General features: G+C 55.1%; 1 protein-coding gene and 1 long non-coding RNA gene across 3 annotated transcripts in view; one reads left to right on the forward strand and one right to left on the reverse strand.

Annotated features, from left to right (window-relative positions):
• The window catches only part of TENT4A (terminal nucleotidyltransferase 4A), a 46,425-nt gene extending 34,942 nt beyond the window's left edge, over positions 1-11,483 (reverse strand). Inside the window, exon 1 of one of the 2 annotated variants that reach the window (XM_023239676.2) lies at positions 10,723-11,483. In XM_023239676.2, coding sequence (XP_023095444.2) covers positions 10,723-11,447 — 725 coding nt within the window. In that variant the 5' untranslated portion in view covers positions 11,448-11,483. The remainder of the gene's footprint in view (positions 1-10,722) is intronic. The other variant, XM_023239675.2, reaches the window with a different exon arrangement.
• A 207-nt stretch (positions 11,484-11,690) lies between these two features.
• On the forward strand, positions 11,691-18,995 carry LOC109492300. The gene is made up of 2 exons (XR_002146147.3): positions 11,691-13,241; positions 16,600-18,995. It is a non-coding gene; the product is annotated as an uncharacterized LOC109492300 (long non-coding RNA).
• The last annotated feature ends 445 nt before the right edge of the window (positions 18,996-19,440 follow it).

A 19,440-nucleotide genomic window follows, 5' to 3' on the forward strand; every position in this document is an offset into this window, starting at 1 on the left:
AAAATAATACACTTATTTAAAAATCAGCAGAAAGCACTCTTGGAAACGCTCTCTAAAGCAATTAGGGCACAGGGGCACCTGGGTGGCTCAGTCGGTTGGGCATCCAACTTCCGCTCAGCTCATGATCTCATGGTCCCTGAGTTCAAGCCCTGTGCCGGGCTCTGTGCTGACAGCTCAGAGCCTGGAGCCTGCTTCGGATTCTGTGTGTGTGTGTCTCTCTCTCTCTCTGCCCCTACCCAACTCGTGCTCTGTCTCTCTCAAAAATACACGTTAAAAAAATATCAAAAAGGAAAAAAAGCAATCAGCACACAGAACTGTAAGAGGCACAGCATCACATGTGGCAATGGCATCACTGGCCGCTTACAGGAGTCACTTCGAAATGCCGGGTGACGGCACCAGGACCTCACACTTGGGTTTGTCCGAAACTACTTCGGGCTCCTTCTGGGGAGATCAAGGCACAGAAGCCCACCTTCGGGGTCCCTGCCTCGTTCGGAGCCTGGGCAGAACTTCAGGCTGCCACCTGCAAGCCGAGAGACCGGAATTCAACGTAATCATTTTCTTCCTATTGTTGTACCTCTTCGAACAATTCCCTCTTTGCTCTGCACGTCTCGCGGTTGACACGACGCACTGTGGACTCAGACTGCCTGGGACCCAAAACCAGCATGGCACCTGCCAGCTGTGTGAGCCAGGGGCCGCCCTGCCCGGAGCCATACCCTCCTCCTCTCCCGGCCGAGGGCCACAGGAGCCGCTACACAAAGGGGTGAGAGTCAACAGGGCCAGTGATGATCATTACGGTGACGGGTGCTGTAGGCCACTGGCTAGACGGGAGCAAAGGGAAGACTGGAGTGCTCGCCTGTGAAGGAAGACTGGAGAACGGTGAGCCATCTTCCCCAACCACAAGCTTCTCACTTCTGCCCGTCTTTACCCAAACACAATCCTAAAAGGCCATTTTCACTCTTACCAATTTTGCAAGCTTCAGTTCATTCCAAACTTTAACCTGTGACAAATTCTCACCTGGAATTGGTCTCCATTCCATGCTCGTTTACGTTGTGCTTGTATGCAGACCTGCATCTCTTGTGAGTCGGTCTCTGATAGAGCCACAAACTCTCTAGACAGACTCATCGTCAGCTTTTTCCCAGGAGCTCACTTACAGCAAGACCTCGGGATGTCTGCATTTCACAAACCATGTAAGGTATCCTCTTCTGTATTTTGGATCACTCAGAGTTGTCCTTCAAGTTTTAGAAATCTCTGCTTAAACTTAGAGACGATGTCTATAACCAAGATACTCCACTGCGCTGCCCTATGGCTCCCTTCTCTGCCAACTCACCGAGTCCTCACATCTTGCTCCTAACCCGAGCACACCAGTTCCGCTCCCGGAGGGGCAGTGGCGAGGCCCGGGGGCTCTGTGGTCAAGCGGGCCCGCCATGGGGCTGCAGCTCTTCTGGTTTTGTAGGTGCACCCTGGACAAGGTGCCTCATCTACTAAAGCTTATTCTCTCTTTAAAACGAGCTCTTGTCAAGAAGAACCGGGAGGAGGCAGTCCAAAAACGCTCACGGGTCCTGCTCTTGGCCTTCAGTTGTGTTCAGCTAAAACAGCAACTCATCACGGGCTTCACTTTTCCTAGATGGCAGCTTGTAAGGAAGCTCCAGGTGGGAGGAGCCCTGCTCCCTCCAGGTCGGTTCTGGAATGTCTGCAGAAGGCAGGAACCGCAGCTCCCAGGGCTGCAGGACTGGCTCCCTGTCCCCGGGCCTCCCCCACAGCATCTTTGTCATCATCTGCCGTGTCTCACAGCCCCCACAGGAGGACCTCGCCCTCCCTCTCCCCCGTGCCATCTCGCTCTTCAGGAAAGCAAACACATTGGAGCCAGATCTGCAGGGTGAGCTGCGAACCGTCGCCCGCGAAGACGAAGACGTCTCCGTCATTCAGCATTGCTTGGAGCTCCTGACGTTGACACTGGAACGATCGTGTTCGCCTGCCTAGGCGTTAGTTACTTTTCTGTCTGCAAGACAGGGGTGGTATTTCCCACTTCCCGGGCCTGCTCTCAGAACACAGGGAGGAGGCTCGCGCAGAGAGCCGAGCCCCACGGAGCCTCCGTGGCCGCTGCGTGACAGGGAAGACGGGACCGTCCAGGTTCCGGCACGCGCCCGGCAGAGGGGGTTTGACACCACCGCCCACGGGCCAGACTGGACGCTCTGAGCCACACGCAGTCGTTCCGTCTGGTACCCCGCCACGGACGGAGCCCAGGCTTCGCGTGCCACCGAAACAGCAGCCCTTTGAAGAGGATATACGCTAGGGATTCCGAAACGCAATTTCTAGAGCTTTCCCAGTGGGGACCGGCCGAGCACCACAGCTTTTGCTGTTGTTCAGGTTTGCGCTCGTTTAGGCAGCAGCTACTGAATCAAACTTTGTGTTTCGAATAAAGAATCTAAAGTTACCCTAGTTCGGTGCCGTCCAAACACACGGCTATCTAAGTTTTCATTAAAATTAAATGCAACTAAAACTCAGTCCCACAGTTGCATCAGCCACATTGCAAGCGCTCGAGGGTCACGCGTGGCTGGTGGCTACCGTACTGGACCACACAGACACAGAACTCCTCCATCTTCCCAGAACATTCCGCCGGACAGTCTGCTCTACGTCGCAAGTTCCCTGCCCCTTCCTGCTGTGTGCACCACCATACCAGAACGGAAGTTAGAAGCTACAAGGAGCTCAGAGAAATAACACGACAGCCACTCCTGCCGTGCACACAGGACAAAAAACCCTCAAGGACTTCAAACAGGTGACATGCGGAGACAGACCTAAGAGATCAGGAGTGCCCTTCAAGCTCTGGAAAGACGCTTGTTTAAAAACTGCAGAATGCATTACTTAGGCACAGTTTAAATTTTTAAACTCGGAGAAGAATTCCTTCAAAGGGAGAAGCGTCTTCACAGCATGGCAGGGGCCCCAGAGGACTTGGAACTTCAGGCTTTAGCCATTTCTCCAAGAAAAGCTTTGGCCGGAGGGGGAAACTTGTATTTTCAAACCCGGACCAGTTGGCCACAAGCACCGCCTGATTTTTGGTTTCCACTTCCTCAGAGAGAAGAAAAGGGGAGGGACGGAGCGGCCGTCCCCGTCCTCCACATGACAGCTCACACGGCTCTCGCAAGTCCCCTTTATTCGGTCCGTCCTGCGAGGGCGATGTGGCAGACTGCACTTCAGAGATGGGGAAACTGAGGCTCAGAGGTCAAAACCCAACCTGGGAACGAGGCCCTGGGGTGCGGGACGCAGGCTAACCGAGCTCCAGGCCACAGGCCTGCCTCAGCGGTGGGAGACAGACTTCCGCCGAAGGGTTCAAAGCAAGAAGGAATCGATGTGTTTCCGCATTTCCCTTGGACTCCTGCGTCCCAGCCACTCCTTCGGATCCACGGGATCGCAGAAACAGGAGGATCACACACGGAAAGATAACAACTACCTACATCCACATGTGATCACTTAGGAAATGAACTCCAGTCTTAAACCACAGGGGAGCCTAAACGGTTCCACGCAGCGGCTGGTTTAGGAATTAAAAACGAGCACAGACCCACCATAAAAAGGCATGTCGCTGACAGTGAAAGACATTCCTTGCCAACGGGAACCTGGGCACCTCCAAGACACTGCCATCGAGGCTTCCCTGTCAGTGGCTAACCTGTGCAGAGGCCTGCTGAGCCTGGAGACCCAGCCCCGCCTCGCCACTGGCCACCGACACACGGGAAGCAGGCCTCGGGAGCTCAGGACCCCCTACGTTGATCACCGGGCACGCACCAGGTGGCCGAAGGATGGGCAAGCTGTCTTTATACTCTTAGTGTTTCCTAACTTTTCAGGGTTAGGTATTAATTTTACAATAACAAAGAGAAACTGGCTAAATCTAAATGGATGCCTTTCAAATACAGGATTTTTTTTTTTTAAAGCTTTCTGCTTTGTGTTGCAAGGTATTAAACTGGTTTAACCACGCTCTTTGGGATGATGAGCAGATAAACTGCAATCAATTTTATTTTAATGTTCTGCATTAATATAACTTCAGGTTGGCCATCAAATCTTCAGAAGTTCTAAGACAAACCATACGAGTTACCTTCAGCATTTGACTTCAACTATACAGCCCTGCCCCTCCTCATCCGTTCACCTAAGCGGGCAGATCCTGCCATTCATTCCCTCCCTCGGTCACCAGGCGCTCACTGGGAGGTGGCCGCCAGCGGGTACTGGCACTGGGAAGGCAGGCTGAGACCCGGGGCTGCAGGAGGACAGAGGTCAGCAGTGTCAGAGCAGAGGGAATCGCAGGAAGGGACCAGGGAAGCACCGTGTGGGGTTTTCATACTCCGCCTGGAGGCGGCACAGGGCTCTGAAACCAGGGTCACCCCCACGAAGTTGGGCCGCCGTCTAAGTGGTGTGGCGTCTTCTCAAAGCAAAGACGGACTGCTATGTATTTGGAAGTTCCAGAGACAGCTTGATGGATGACCTAGCACTCCTGACCTCCCCCCCCCCCCGACCCCACCACAGGAAGGACAGCTTTCCTAAGCGGGCCCATGCAGGATGCCTCCTGAATGGTCCGTCAGTCACTACAGCTCTCGCGCGTTCAGTCACACGGCTTCCACGTACACTTTTCTCTGATGACAGATTTTAAGAGAAGTTCACGTGAGAGAGGCACAGAAAGGCACTCAGAGCTAGTCACTCTGGTTGTCCGAGTTCAGTTGTGACAGCCAAGCCCGAGGACAGGGACCAGAAATCTACCAGAGTCATCATGATGGGCTGGAGTCCAGTCAAGGGAGAGAAGAGCTGGCAAAGAAAACCACAACCTCCTTGTCACCTAAGGCAGGGAAGTCTACCTACAGGAGCACGCCTCCACACATGGCAGTCGGCCTCCAGAAGATTCCGGGCCCCAACCCCCAGAACCTGTGGCTAAGACGACATCACCATCACTCCCGTGGTCCCACTGTATTAGTACATGCCCTGAAAAGAGAAAATCGCCTAGGTGGGCCTGATCTGAGCACGCGAGCCCTTGAAGCACAGGGCTTCCTCCGGCGGGCAGAGACCTGGCCAGAGAGATTCAAGGCACTGTTGCCAGTTGGAAGACGGAGGGACCTCGAGTCAAGGAAGGCAGATGGCTTCAAGGAGCTGAGATAGGTCCCCAGCTGGCAGCTAGTAAGGAATCGGGGACCTCAGTCCTACAACAGCAAGGAACTGAATTCTGCCCGTATCAGGAATAAGTCTGCAAGAGGTCCCTGTGCTCCAGCTGAGAATACAGCAGTCCGCCTTCAGCCTGGGGAGAGCCTGAGCAAGAACCCAGCCCAGCCATCCCAACCTCTGACACGCAGAGTCTGAGGCACAGCAAACGAGTACTGGTGTAAGCCGCTAAGTCTGTGGTCATTTGTTACACAGGAAAAAAAACAACACTGCGCACAGGATTCTTAAAATAAGACACTTACTTTGCAGGGCAAATCCCACACCGTAGGGACGATGCGCCCCTGACCACCCCGCTTGAGACGTATACCTGCACAGGGGGGCAACTGTCCCCGTTACCAAGATCACCTGTCTGCCTTTATTCGGCCGCCCCGCTCCCTCAGCAGCCTTAGGAAAAGAGAACCCCCTGACGGGCTGCCCAGAGCCTTCTGGAGGGGCCCCTCCAGAGCCACAGCCAGCAGCAACTTCCAGGTGGCACTGTGGCTACACAATGTCCTATGGACGTAGTTAGCACGAGGCAGTTACCCCTCACCTGTTAGCCTGTGTTGTGGCGGCAGCGTCGAAATCCGGTTTCCCAACCTCTGCATCACAGGGTGTTTCGGTTTGTTGTATTTTTCACAACCCGCTTTTATTGCATAACTCAAAACCTAGATCCTAAACAATACCAGAGTATACCAAGGTATAGAAAATGCTCATTTCCCAAGGATAACGATCATCCCTCCTTCCATCGGATGTATGGGACTCTCTTTAAAACAGGAACCCAAATTTCCTATCAAATAGCAACCCAAAGGAGGTTTGAGGCCTAACCTTGAAGTACAAATCTTAAAATTATGAGAACCCGATACTTTAAAACACTGACTTACAAACCATCATCGAAGGCATTCGGTCCAGGCCGCATTATTTCTAAGGCACGAACGGCACTGTGTCATTGCTTTCTGGTCACAAGCTCACAGCAGCAACACGGGGTCCCCGTTTCCCCACTCAGACGTCCTCAGCAGGAGCGTTACCAAGGCCAGTTTTTGCAGAAGCATTTGTGGGCTCGATCTTCCCACAGGACTGCCCCATCCTTCTCTGGGGCGCCCGTCCTGCCCTCCACCTCCTCCTGGGTGCCCCTCTCCCGTGTCCGCAGTCCTCACCCTGCCCATGGGCATTTATCAGGGAGCAGGTGGAAGCGTGTCCAACCTCACCAGAGGGGCAACCTGCACGAGCTTCCCGACATCACTGTGCAGTGACAGCCGCCAGCAGGATGGGCTGGACCAGGCGATGCTATTAGCAAGCGGGGAGGAATCCCGGGGTGGGGGCTCATCCCATGTGGCCGGTGCAGCAGGAACGTGTGCACCATGTGGTCGCTCCTATTTCCATCTATGGCCCTACACTCTCGGGGTCACAGGGGACAAGCATGAGGAAGGGAGGCCCATGTGCACCCCCATCACCTTCTAAAAATTTTTGTTAATTTATTTATGGGGGGGCGGGGCAGAGGGCGCGAGAGAGAATCCCAAGCAGGCTCCACGCTGTCAGCGCACAGCCTGACATGGGGCTTGAACCCAGGAACCCTGAGATCATGACCTGAGCCAAAATCAAGAAAATCAAATCAAAATCAAATGCTTAACCAACTGAGCCACTGAGGCCCCCCACGCACCCATCACCTTCTGAGGAAGGTCTCGCACTAAGCTCTGCCATGCATCGCTCGGGGTGTGTGGGCAAGGCACACTGGGGTCTGCGGCGGCCCCGCGAGTCTCACCTGTGCCCTCCCACTGGGTCCCCGCAGGGCCATGCTGCGGGAGGGAGTGCCGGGCACTACGTCCGGCATGCCAAGTCAGGCTGCAAGCACAGAGGGGGACGAGGGATGCCGGGCGCGCCTCCAGGCTGGCTCTCAGAACAGAGCAAAGAGAGCACATGTGGAGTAACAAGGCCAGCGTGGCTGACCACGTCCTCTGAGCGACATGTGTCCGTCTCTCACCAACTTCAGATAGAGAGCTGTCTTTCTCTGAGTGAACAGATGTCAAAAAATTAAACACTGCCGAGTACCCCGCAGAGAGGATGTGGCCCGAGCGAGGCACGCCAGAGAAGACCTGCCGAGGGCCAAAAACCTTGGGAAGCCTGGGTGGGGCGCAGGCCTGCAGGTGCCTGCCAGGAGCTGGAGGCTTTGCCTCGTTCCCCTGCGCTCTTCCCGGGACTTCCCAGGGCACCTGTCAGGACATGGCCAAGTTCCGCGGTCCACGCTCCCACCCTCTCACCCGGGCCTTCTCTTTGCCTTCAAGGAGGTTTCTGAAGGATTCAGGACCAAGCCGGGCAAAGTAACAACGCACTGCTGGGACGGGGGTGAGGCGGGGAGGGCATGGGGAAAGGGAAGAGGCAGGGGCAGAGGCTGGGATGCGCAGGGCCCGTGAGCCTGTCCACACCCACCTGCATCTCCGAGTCAGAAGCGTGGGTAGAGGGCACAACTCACACCGCTCCCAAAACAAAAAGCTGGACGGTTCAACCAAAACGCAGAACACGAACTAGAGCGATCCGGAGCTCTCCGGAACCAGCGTTTTGCCTTCCCCGCTTCGGAAGTTCCTGTACTGATCCCCGTGCCCTCCTCCACTCTCTTTCTTCACCTCACTCCAGGAGGAAAGCAGACCGGCAACCCCCCCAGGGCTGGGCCACCAGGTCAGGTTCCTAAGGGCAGAGCCCCCTCCCCAGAAAGGAACGAGCAGTGCAGGCTGCCTGCCACACGGGCTACCACGCAAAGGCCCGAATGGCCTTGGCTGATGCTACTCTGGCTCCCGCAGCACCGGGCTCCTGCTCACCCGTTCTCGGGGCCGCAGACACGATCTTTCCAGCAATGCCTGTCCTGGGAACTCACAGGAAGCCTGAGCAGCTCCTCATCACCAAGGCTCCTTGCTACTGACCGGGCCGAGGGCTCTCTTTCTAAGCTACAGAAGAACCACGTCGTGGTGACCTTCCTCGTCGCTTGGAGGAAGCCGGCGCCCGGAGCCAAGTTCTCGACCAGCGCTACTTCTCGATGCCAAAAAGTTCCGTCGCGTAGGCCCAGCGGGCCTCGGCGGAAACCTCACTGCAGGCACAGCTCAAGTGCTCCCGAGGTTTCCCATTCCTCTCCTCTGTCCCTCCTGAAACGGGGTCTGCTGGAAGCGTGCAGAGTAGCAGAGCAAGCAGGGGCACCGGCCCTTCCAGGCGCCTGGCAGGCAATCCCACAGGGTCCTCCTCCAGGCACAGATGGCAGGAAGTGGGGAGACCCAGAGTGGGGCACGCGAGCCACAGAGGCAGGCAAGGAAGGGGGGCCAGCAAAACAGAAAACGGGAGCGTGACCCCACACGTTGCTGCAGTGGCTCCCGTTTAAGTAAGTTAGAATGCAGAGTTCCCGGGGGCCCCGGGGCCTACTCTTCAACCCTACACGTGGCCTCTGCACAGGTCCAACAGGGCCAGCAGGGGTGAAGGGGCAGGACCGTCAGCAGGCCCCCAGACAGGGCACCGAGCAGCAGGGCCCGGGAGGCATGCTGAGGGCTCAGGCTGAGGATGCGGGAGGTGCCATCACCCGGTTCTACGCGGATGGGAGCTGACCAAAGCTGCTGACAGAGGCCATTATCCCACTGGCAGTTCTGGGAGAGGCCCAGAGGCCAGCAAGTGCGTGTCAGATGACCACGGGCCGCTGGAGCAATCTCGAGGAGAGGGGACCGCTCTGCAAAGGGTACAGAGAAGAAGGCACAGAGGATCTACTGAAAGACAGCACTGGGGACACAGACGAGAAGGAGGACCCGCACGCCTGGACAGCCCGTACTGCTGTGTGCTGGCCAGCGGCACTCACGGAGGGCCTGGTTTCAGAGTCAGGATCTAGAGACGGGGGTCTCCCAGGCCGAGCCTGCCCCCAGATCCTGGCAAAGAACCCGGTACACAGTGGGCTCGTTTGTAAAGAAAAGCAACACCAACGTACGTACTGCAGCTCACTGGAAACCGAGGGGTGAGGAAAGGGGTTCTGGGGCCTGAGAAATTTGCAGAAGGGCCTGGCGCCACCAGCACTAGAAGCTCACGGAAGGAAGACGCGGGACTTGGGACTGTCTGGGCCCCCAAATGCTCTCCCAGTGAAAAGCACGTGTCTTCCTACTTTCCTGGGGCTAAGACACGGAGTCGGAGTCGGTTCCAGCGACAGGACAGGCTGGAAACCTGTGGCTCCTGTCCCCAACCCCACCCCAACAACTCAGGTCAAAGGCCAACATCAAGAACCCACTGCGCGACACCTCTTCTTGGACAGCTCCACAACGGCTCCTACTCGGGGCTGAGGCGCATGCTCCGGCTTCGGCCAATTTACGAAAGTAACACTTCTAACCCCAACCAGGTGAAACAGGCTGCTGGGCATGGAGCTTTTACCGTGGGCACCTCACAGACTTTAAAGGAGCACCAGCTTAAGTGTTTTCCAACTTGAATGAACAGATATGTTAAAAAAGAAGCAAGAAAAAAGAATTTCTTAAGAAGCAGCCTCAGTACCTAGCCATCGCAAGATTTATAGAACTCTAATATCTGTGAATACCCTAACGGCCCAGAAGATCCTTGACTGAGCGCCTTTTTAAATCAGGATGCGATGTGCAAGGAAAGTTGATGAGTTAAGTCTTGAAATACTGACATAAAACCTGGGTACAAATACTTCATTTCTAGGTGCTCAGAAGAGCACAGAAAGGCAAAGGAGCAGGGTAAGTGGTGTTTCCACCTGAGCAGCCTCACCTGGGACTGCTTCAACCCACACTCCCACCCCCGCCCACGCTGTTTTTTGTTTTTTGCTTGTTTGTTTGTTTTTAACCAGACCTTGCCATCTGTAATTGCACTAAACTTAGAACTTCTCCTTCTCTCCAGGCTGAGAAGAAAATATTTCAAGAAAAGATGGCATCTTCCAAAGAATATGTGCTACAAATGGTTTTATTCCCCTCAAATGCTATTAACTGGCTTTTAAAAACTACAGAAGAACTTTTATGTTATTTTCTGCATAAAATTAAATCACAACAGGCAAGTCCTTATCCAAAAAAGTCACTTGTAAACTCACTGTTGGTTAAATTGTATCACTACCAAAGAAACCAATCATCCCTCAAAAGGATTTTCTCAGGAAAAAAAGTTAGTATTTAACCAGTATTTGCCTTCAACTTGATTCAAGTTCCTGGCAATGCTGACACCGTCTGCAACTGACGTAAAACTCCACAGCTATCTATCTGCATGCACCCCGCTTTGACCAAGGGTACCTAACATGCGTTGGGGAGAGGACAAAAGAAGTATCCGTACCCCCTTCCAGGGGCACTCAAGAGGCTGAAAAGGAAAACCTCTGCACAAGTCGGGTTCGGGGGCCCCTTCCTCGCGCTTGTCAGTTTTAGGGCCCGAGCAGAGCCCTCGTTTACAAGAGGAATTTAATTGTTAATAGAACTAAACACCTCGGGGGCACAGAGTGGAACCCGGGCCTCCCGCAGCCACCCTCCGGACAAAGCGGGCCCCCCTCCCCTCCTCTCCCCTCCCCCCCCCAGCCCCGGTCCCCGCCGGCTCCGCACTCACCCCTGGATGCCCGGGCTGTACGCGCGGCTCTTCCACGGCGTGCCGGGCCGCGGCGCCTGGGGCCCGGGGCCGCCCCCTCCGCTCAGCGCGGCCGCGCGGCTGCCCGACAGCAGGTAGTTGAGGCCGTAGGTGCTGGCCTTGTTCTCGCGTTTCCGGCGGCCCGGGTGGAACTGGTGCTGCGGCGGGGAGCCGGCGGGCGCGGGACCGCGCGGCCCCGGGTGCCCGTTGGCCGCGCCCGGGGCGCTCGGCGGGCCGTCGGCGAAGTGGAAGAAGGCGCCGCCGCCGCCGCCGCGGCCGCCGCCCGCCCGGCCGAGCGAGGCGCTGCTCGAGGACGACGACGAGCAGCCGGGGCTCTCGGTGCCCGACTCGGCGTTGGACGAGGACGACGACGACGACGACAGCGACGGCGACTTGTGCAGGCGCCGGGCGCCCTCGGCCGCGGGCCCCAGCGCCGTCAGCAACGCGGGGGGCAGTGCGGTGGGGCCGGGCACGGGCGACGGAGGCGACGCGGCGGGCAGCGCGGGCCCGGCCAGGCCGCCGCCGCCGCCCAGCCCCGCCGCCCCCGCCGCGGCCGCCGTGTCCAGCGCGGGCGAGTTGAGGCAGAAGTAGGACGCGAAGCCCGAGCCGCCGCGGCCCACGCCCTGCGAGGTCTCCCAGATCTGCATCCACAGGGCATTGGCCGGCCCCTTCTGCTCGGGCTGGATCCAGGCCACGCGCGGATCCATCCACGCGCCGCCCCGCGGGCCCGCGCGCCCGCCCGCCCCGCCGCGGCCCCGCCCCCGCCGCGCCCCGAGCCCCGGCCGCGCCGCGCACGGACGGACGGACGGGCCGCGGGCGGACGGGAAGACGGGCGCGCGGGCCTGTGCCCCGGTTCCGGCCGGCTCGCGGCGGCGGCGGCGGCGTCTCCCGTCGGGGTCCCGGCGCGGCGCGGGGCGGGCCCGGGCAGGCCGCGGCGGGCGGCTCGGGCCTGTCGGGCTCCCTTCACGCGGCGCGGGGCGGGCGCGGGGGCCGCGGCGGCGGCGGCGTTCCACTCGGGCCGGGGGGAGAGGCCATCGGAGAGGGGCGGGCGGCCGGGCCGAGGGGGCGGGCCCAGGCGCCGCGCGGCCCGGGACCCGCGGGAGGGCCGCCGCCGTGCGCCGGGCCCTCGGTCACGCTCGCGCCGCTCGCTCCGTGCTCCTGCAGCGGTGGCGGCGGCGGCGAAAAGACACTCTCGGCGGCGACAGGGCGCGGGGGAAGGAGGGGGCGCCGCCGCCTCCGCTCCAATGAGGGGCGGGGAGGGAGCGGGGCGGGGAGGAAGCGCGGCCTCCCTCGTCGGGGCCGAGACGTCAGTGCGCACGCGCGGCTGATTTCAAATCCTCACTAGACACCGCCGCCTTGGTTACCGCGCCTGCGCACGAGGGCGCTCCTCCGTGAGGGTGGGGAGAGCAACGCGTCGGAAGGAGACGCGACTGGGAGGGGCTAAACGGGCGGTGGCGGCGGTGGCGTGGGTCTCCCTAGACTAGACTTGGCTGCGGTGAGCGAGGGAGAAACGAGGAGGTCGCTGCGTCGCCTTTGGCCGGGCTACGTCTGCCGGCCCCACCTCCCGCCGCCGCGAGAAGGCCGAGGCGTGGAGACATGCGCGCTGTGGCCGGGGTCCCCGGCAGCCGCCCGGTCACGTTGCGCGTGCGCAAGGACGAGACGCCGCCGGCGGCGCCGCCGCCGCCTCCGCCGCCGCGGCTGGGTGGAAGTTTCCGCGCCGCCGGGCGGGGTCGGGGATCCCGCCCGGTGCCATGCCCTGGGGCTGCCCGCTGGCCGTGCGTGTGGGCCAGGCCAGCAAGGACCGCGGATAGGCCGCTCTTTTAGAGAAAGGACAAAAATGCCCCGAGTCCCGTCCCGTGCATCCTCAGGCGCCCGTGTGCAGCCGGTCACGCTGCGGTCACTCGTGCCCGCCCACGTGTTCGCCGGCGGCCTGGGCAGCATTGCCTGCTAAGTCGCGGCCCCGGAGCAGGACTCTCCTTGGCGGGGTTTTTTTTTTTTTAAGCCTTTTTTGTTTCCTTTTAAAAATGATTTTCTATGAAGAAAATGAAGTTAAAACTTCCAAGCTAGCTCGCTGGTGCGATTCCCCGAGGCCGACTTGGCAGTGCTGCCTGCGTGCTTGGGTGTCTGGCCTCTAGGCCGGCACTGGGTTGGCAGGATTCCGTAGAGGTCCTGTACGCAGTGCGAGTCCCGGGTGCCCGAGGATGCTCTAAGCCCGGTGTGACAATGGTATTGTTTGGAATGTGACGCTAACCACAGGTTTTGTGAAGTCCAAGGCAAACGCCAGAGTGTCATTATGTAAGTCTGCTGGAGCCCGGCCAGCGCGGACACCATGGCCCTTCCAGAGCCCCCACATCCCCTCCGCCAGAGATCTGGTCCCCGCCCAGCGGATGCAAGCCCTGGCCGGGCAACTTCGAGGAAGCGCAGCGCTTGGGCTGCATTCCTTTGAAACATATTGAAACAAGGCCTTTTCAACATGCTCTCCCGCCTGGCCTCTGCCGTAGGTGAGTACACATTACTAAGCGCTGACACTTCAAACATCCTAACACAGCGAAAAATCCGTGGATTGCCTACGGAGGCGTTTTGGCAAACGGTATAAATAATAAAAATGACTATTTTGGTTCAGACATTTTTCAGCCAGTGTATATTGTACACGTGGAAATCACGACCAAGGATTAGAACGTGTGCGTTAAACAAACTGGAGAAACAAATCGTTATTCTGGAACCCCTTGCTTCCAGGGCCTAGGGCCAAAATTCTTGGAGTCATCCCAGCTTCCTCTCTCCATAACCAACAAATTTTCCTGGGTTTACCTGCAAGAAACATCCAAATCCAACAGCTACCCCTTCCTCCCTCCCTGCTCTCACCTATAGCCCCTTCAAGCCACTGCTATTTCTAGCATATTTTAAGCCAGTGCCTCCTTGCTAGTTTTCCACATTCCATTCTTGCCCTCTTTGGCATTTTTCTCCACAGAGCAGCTTGTGAGTGATCGTTTAAAAAGAAAAAAAAAAGAAAGAAGGTTATGATGCTCTCTTGCTCAAAACCCTCCAGTGGCTTTCTTTCTCAAACTGAGGCTTACTGTGACCTATAAGTCCCTACCTTGTCTTGTTCTCATCCCTTTATCTCTCATTTAGTCTTTCAGCTCTTCCCCTAACCCACCCTGCTCCAAGCCACGAGCATTAGCAGACAGACTTGAGCCTCAGGACTTTTGCACTTGCTGCATCCACCTGGATTCTCCTCCCCCACGTCCGCACCTGGCTCTCTCCTTCCCCACTCTCGCAAACCTGATCCTCAGCACTCGCCCCGTCCATTCCGTTTTATTTTTCTCTTAGCATGCATCTCCATTGGTTTCCTAGGGCCACGAACATGACAAAATACCACAAACTGGGTGACCTATAACAACAAATTTATTCTCCTACGGTTCTGGAGGCTAAATGCCCGCAATGTAGGCAGCAAGGCCAGGCTGCCTCTGAGGTCTCTAGGGGAGGACCTGCTCCATGGCTTTCTCTTAGCTTCTGCTCTTTTCTTTGGCATTCTCTGGCTTATAGGTGCCCCACTCCGGGCTCTGCCTCCGTCATTGCGTGGCGTTTTCCCTGTGTCTATGTCTCCTCTTGTTAGAACGATGCCGTTCATACTGGATTAGGGCTCACCCTAATGACCTCGTGTTACCTTGATTACACCTGCAGAGACCTTATTTCAAATAAGGCTAACATTCTACTGGAGGGTTAGGACTTGAAGTTCATCTTGGCGGGGTGAGGGGCACAGTTCAACCCGCTATGCCATCGCGTGAATTTTATTTACCTTGTTTATTATCTATGTCCCCTCCCCCCATTAGAATCTCAGGCTCCACAAGAAGAGGGCTGTTTACCTGTGTTTTTCCCTGCTGTGTGCAAGCTTGAGGACTGTGATTGGCACATTGTAGGTCCCGGATGAACGCTGGTGAAATGGCCAACGGTCGGTTGACCAACTCAACAGGAATGAAAGCCTTTCCTGGCTTCCAGGATCTCTTCCACAGATTGTTGTTTACTCCTTTTCAACGTTCTTAGTTTGTTTTCCCTGTGGCTGTCTGCTCTATGCTTGTATTTTGTCTCCAGCTGCTCCCTCTAACTTTGGTTCATCAGCCATAGTTAACTTCCTATCATTAAATCCAGGGTTTCATAATTTATGTATCTGATCATGAGTTTTTATATAAATGAGAAGCAATATATTTCTTTCTGTAAAACAAGAAATGATACTAAGTCAGCTGCATCCCCTGTGACTCTGGGTAGGGGAGGTCTTGGTCATTGCTTATCAGTTTTCACAGATAAGCATGCTTTTTTTTCTGTGGCCAAAATCAACTCTTCTCGGTCTCTCTCCTGATGTTAAAGGACAGGTAATGTTAGAGATTATACTGTGGTTTAGTGATTCATTCTCATGAACAAATGGTTTCCGAAGCTGACACTACCATGGGCTTCCTGTGCCAGAATCAGATATGCTGGTTAAAATGCAGATATCTGGAGCTCACCCAATCTATGGAAAGTTCCTAAGAGTGAAGTCCAGGAATCTGGATAAGTAAATTCCCTGGCCAATTCCCAAGCACAGTGAAGTTGGAAAAACTCTGCCTAATTCAGGGTCCCCGAGCCCAATTGCTCACAGGAACTGAATAGGTTATAAAAACAGCTGAAAAAAAATCTGGGTGTGCGTGTATTAGTCAGCTACTGCTGGGAGATAGACCACTCCCAAACACAGTGGCCTAAAATTAAGGTGTAGTGTGGCTCAGAAGTCTGCACATCACCTGTGTGGTTCTACTGATCTGCTTCAGACACGGCTCATCTTGGCTAACGGATCGCTTCCAGGCTGCAGTCCGCGGCCAGGTGAGCCGAAGCCGGCTGGTCTAGAGCGGCCACACTCACACGGCCGGCCGTTGGCTGTCTGGCTGTCTGGCGGGCAGCTGGGACACCAGGGTCAACTGGTGCATGTATCTCTCATTATCCAGCAGGCTAGCCCCAGCTTGTTCTCAGGGTGGCTGAACAGGGTTTCAGGAAGGCAAGCAGACATGCACGAATTACGAACTGGCATGCCTTCGCTTCCTTCCTCACCATTCTGTGAGCTCGAGCAAGTGACGAGGCCTTGACAAGATTCAAGGGGGGGGGGGGGGTGTAGCCTCCACCTCTCGATGGAAGAAGCTGCAGAAGCTGCAGTCACATTGTGAGGGGCATGGGACGCTGGGAGCTGGGAGGGGAATAATCAGGGCCCCAGTATGACTTGAGCCAGGAGCAGTAGGGACGGTAGGGTCCTAGAGAGCACCTGCCTGGTGTAAAGGGGTGTAAAGCCACTCCTCTGCAGCTGGCGGGAATGCGGGAGCCACCCAAGGTGCGAGACGGCCATTCTCCTGAGAAACCAGCTGTGGCACTGTGAGCCTGAATTCTCCTGTCTTGAAATGTCAACCTCTAGGTGGATGCTGCTGGTTGCCCACACAAGTCCCTTGTCCCCACTGCCCCTTTCTGCTGTAGCCGGCAGAGCCCTGATTCTGCTCAGGTATTTTCTTTTTTTTTTTTTTTAATTTTTTTTTTCAACGTTTATTTATTTTTGGGACAGAGAGAGACAGAGCATGAACGGGGGAGGGGCAGAGAGAGAGGGAGACACAGAATCAGAAACAGGCTCCAGGCTCCGAGCTGTCAGCACAGAGCCCGACGCGGGGCTCGAACTCGCGGACTGCAAGATCGTGACCTGGCTGAAGTCGGACGCTTAACCGACTGCGCCACCCAGGCGCCCCTGCTCAGGTATTTTCATGGCCAGGCATGGGGGAGGGGTCCCTGTCACTGCTGGTGGTCTCATCCTCTCTGCCAGCACTAATGTAAGCACAATACCCGCCTCCGTTCTAGAGGAAAAGGCTGCCAGGACACTACACTCGTGGGAAAGCCTTCTGGATGAATAAAAAGAGACACGGCAGGGGGACACTCCCTGCTTCACCCCTGGACAGGGTTGCATCCGCAGAGGACGCCTGGGACAGCTGCAGCCACCTTGAGGCCAGAGGAGTGATGTGACCACCACCCCAGGAACCAGGCCGAATGAGGGAAAGACAGCCTGGACCGTGCCACCAAGCAGCAGAACGAGCTCCACCATGGGCCCCCTGCAGATCCCTGGCATCGGAAGCGCTAGGCTCTCTGGTGACTTGTACCATTTTCTGGACACATCTCACTGCCACTTGCTACGGACAGCACCTTAAAGCAGCAGCCAGTTCAGAAAGTGCCAACGCAGCATGGAAAGCGGACAGTAGGAGGCGAGTTGTGTCTGGCTGGTGAATAATCTCCGATCCCCAGAAAGCACGTGATACGATGGGGTGGCCGGGCGATGCCGTGCGCATTCACGGAGGCAGGCCTCCTTCGGAGAGCGGCGTTCCTGCCCAGGTGGCTGCTAAGATTTTTGAGTTTCAAGCACCAGTGTCGCTCGTGAAAGGAAATCTTGGGGATGAATTTTTTGGCAAAATGATCATCCTTTTATCCTTAATTAAGGAAAGTTGCAAACTTCGACAACAAGTGGAGAGACCATACGTATTGAACTCCCGTGTGCTCCTTACCCAGCTTCAGTAACTCCAAGTCAAGGTCACACTTGTTCACCAGTGTCCTCACCTTCTTTCTCCTTCTCCAATTATTTTGAAGCCAATCCCAGATAAAATTTCATCTCACCCATAAATGATTCAGTATGCAGGGGGGGGGGGTGCCTCTGTGGCTCAGTCGGTTGAGCGTCCAGCTTCGACTCGGGTCATGTTCCCGTGGCTTGTGAGTTCGAGCCCCACATCAGGCTCACTGCTGTCAGCACACAGCCCACCTTGGATCCTGTCTCCCTCTCTCTCTGCCCCTCCCCCATGCTTGCTCTCGTTCTCTCGCTCTCGGAAATAAAAACATTAAAAAATAATAATTCAGTATGCATCACTAAGTTATAGTCATACACGTTTTGAAACATAAGTACAATATTATATCAAAGCATGAATGATGTTTTACTTAATATCACCAAACATCTGATCTATAATAAATATTTTTGATTATCATAAAACGTGTTATTGATATCTCAAAAAAGAGGTCTATAAATTGCAATTCATTGATTTGTGTCTTCTAATGCTTTTAATCTATGGTTTCTCCTATCTTTTGTGGGGGCGGGGGGGGCAATCTGTTGTTGAAGAACAAATGGTTCGTTTGTTCCCACAGTCTGGATTTTGCCAATTATATCTCCCTGTGGTATCATTTAACACATTTCCTGTCATCTGTATTTTTTGTAAACTGGCCGTCGAATCTAAGGTCTTGATCGAATTCGGGTTCTGTCTTTTATCGGCAAGACAACTGCAGAAGTGATGCTGTGTCTCACCTGGAGGCCTACGGCATCTGGTGCTGTCTTTGGTGATGTGAGCATGAGCCCCTTTGCTGAGCACTGCCCCAAGCCCTGCTCCTCTGTCTCTGCAGTAGGAACCATCCCCTTTAAACAGCATGGGATCCCAGGACTGCCACTCTCCCAGGATTTGAGAAACCGATGCCTTGCAGATGGTCAGGTCAGTCTCCTGTCTTCCAGATGAGGAGTCTGAGGCTTGCCCGCAAAAAAGGCCCAATAGGGACGATTAGAGTTGGGGGCTCAGCAGAGCAAGTTGTACTAATTAGACCCCATAAAAATTAACTTTGTTATGTCACGTGGAGTATGACATAATCGAATGTGCAAGGATTGGGGAAATAGTCTGTTAGGGAATCTAGAAACGGGGAGTCCCAAATTATGCCTTGACTCTCTTGGACCAAGAAGGCACTCCCTGACCATGGTGGGCACAACAGAAGGTGGGCTCTGTAGGAGGGGGAAGATGTCAAAGGGCCCCACCTAAAGAAAAGTGGGGGTAACTATGTGAGAAGGTGGATATATTAATTACCTTCACTTAGTAATCGTGTTACTGTGTGTATCAGATCACCATGTTGTATACCTTAAATACATACAATCATTATTAAGCTAATATAAAGGGGATTGAATATTTTTTAATTCTCATAAATTAAAGCATATTTTTAAAAGATTGGTTTGAGAAAGCAGAAAATGCATATTTCAAAATGCTTCAGGATTAATATTAAGTAGGTATAGAGTAGAGAATATTAGAAGTTTGTCAACACAGAAAGTTCTCTGTAGTATCAGTTGGTGTGGAAAGTCCTGTTCCCTCAGAGTGTAAGATAAATGATGTATTATGTATGGTGTCTATTTTAAACATCTCAATGATAAAAAATAAAGACTAAATTAGTGGTGAATACTTGGAGCCCATTTTTTTAAGTTTATTTATTTTGAGAGAGAGAGAGAGAGAGAGAGAGAGAGAGAGAGAGAGAGAAAGCACGAGTGGGGGAAGGACAGAGAGAGAGAGAGAGAGAGAGAGAGAGAGAGAGAGAATCCCAAGCAGGCTCTGCACTATCAGCACAGAGCCCGACATGGGGCTTGAACTCACAAACCATGAGATCATGACCTGAGCAGAAGCTGGATGCTTGGGGCACCTGGGTGGCTCAGTGGGGTTGGGTGTCCTACTTCAGCTCAGGTCATGATCTCACAGTCTGTGAGTTCAAGCCCTACTTCAGGCTCTGTGCTGACAGCTCGGAGCCTGGAGCCTGCTTCTGATTCTCTGTCTCCCTCTCTCCCTGCCCTTCCCCCACTCACACCCTGTCTTTCTCTTTCTCAAAAATAAACAGAAAAAAAAATTTTTTTTAATTTAG

This window comes from Felis catus, chromosome A1, assembly GCF_018350175.1.
Source record: "Felis catus isolate Fca126 chromosome A1, F.catus_Fca126_mat1.0, whole genome shotgun sequence".
Lineage (NCBI taxonomy): Eukaryota > Metazoa > Chordata > Mammalia > Carnivora > Felidae > Felis > Felis catus.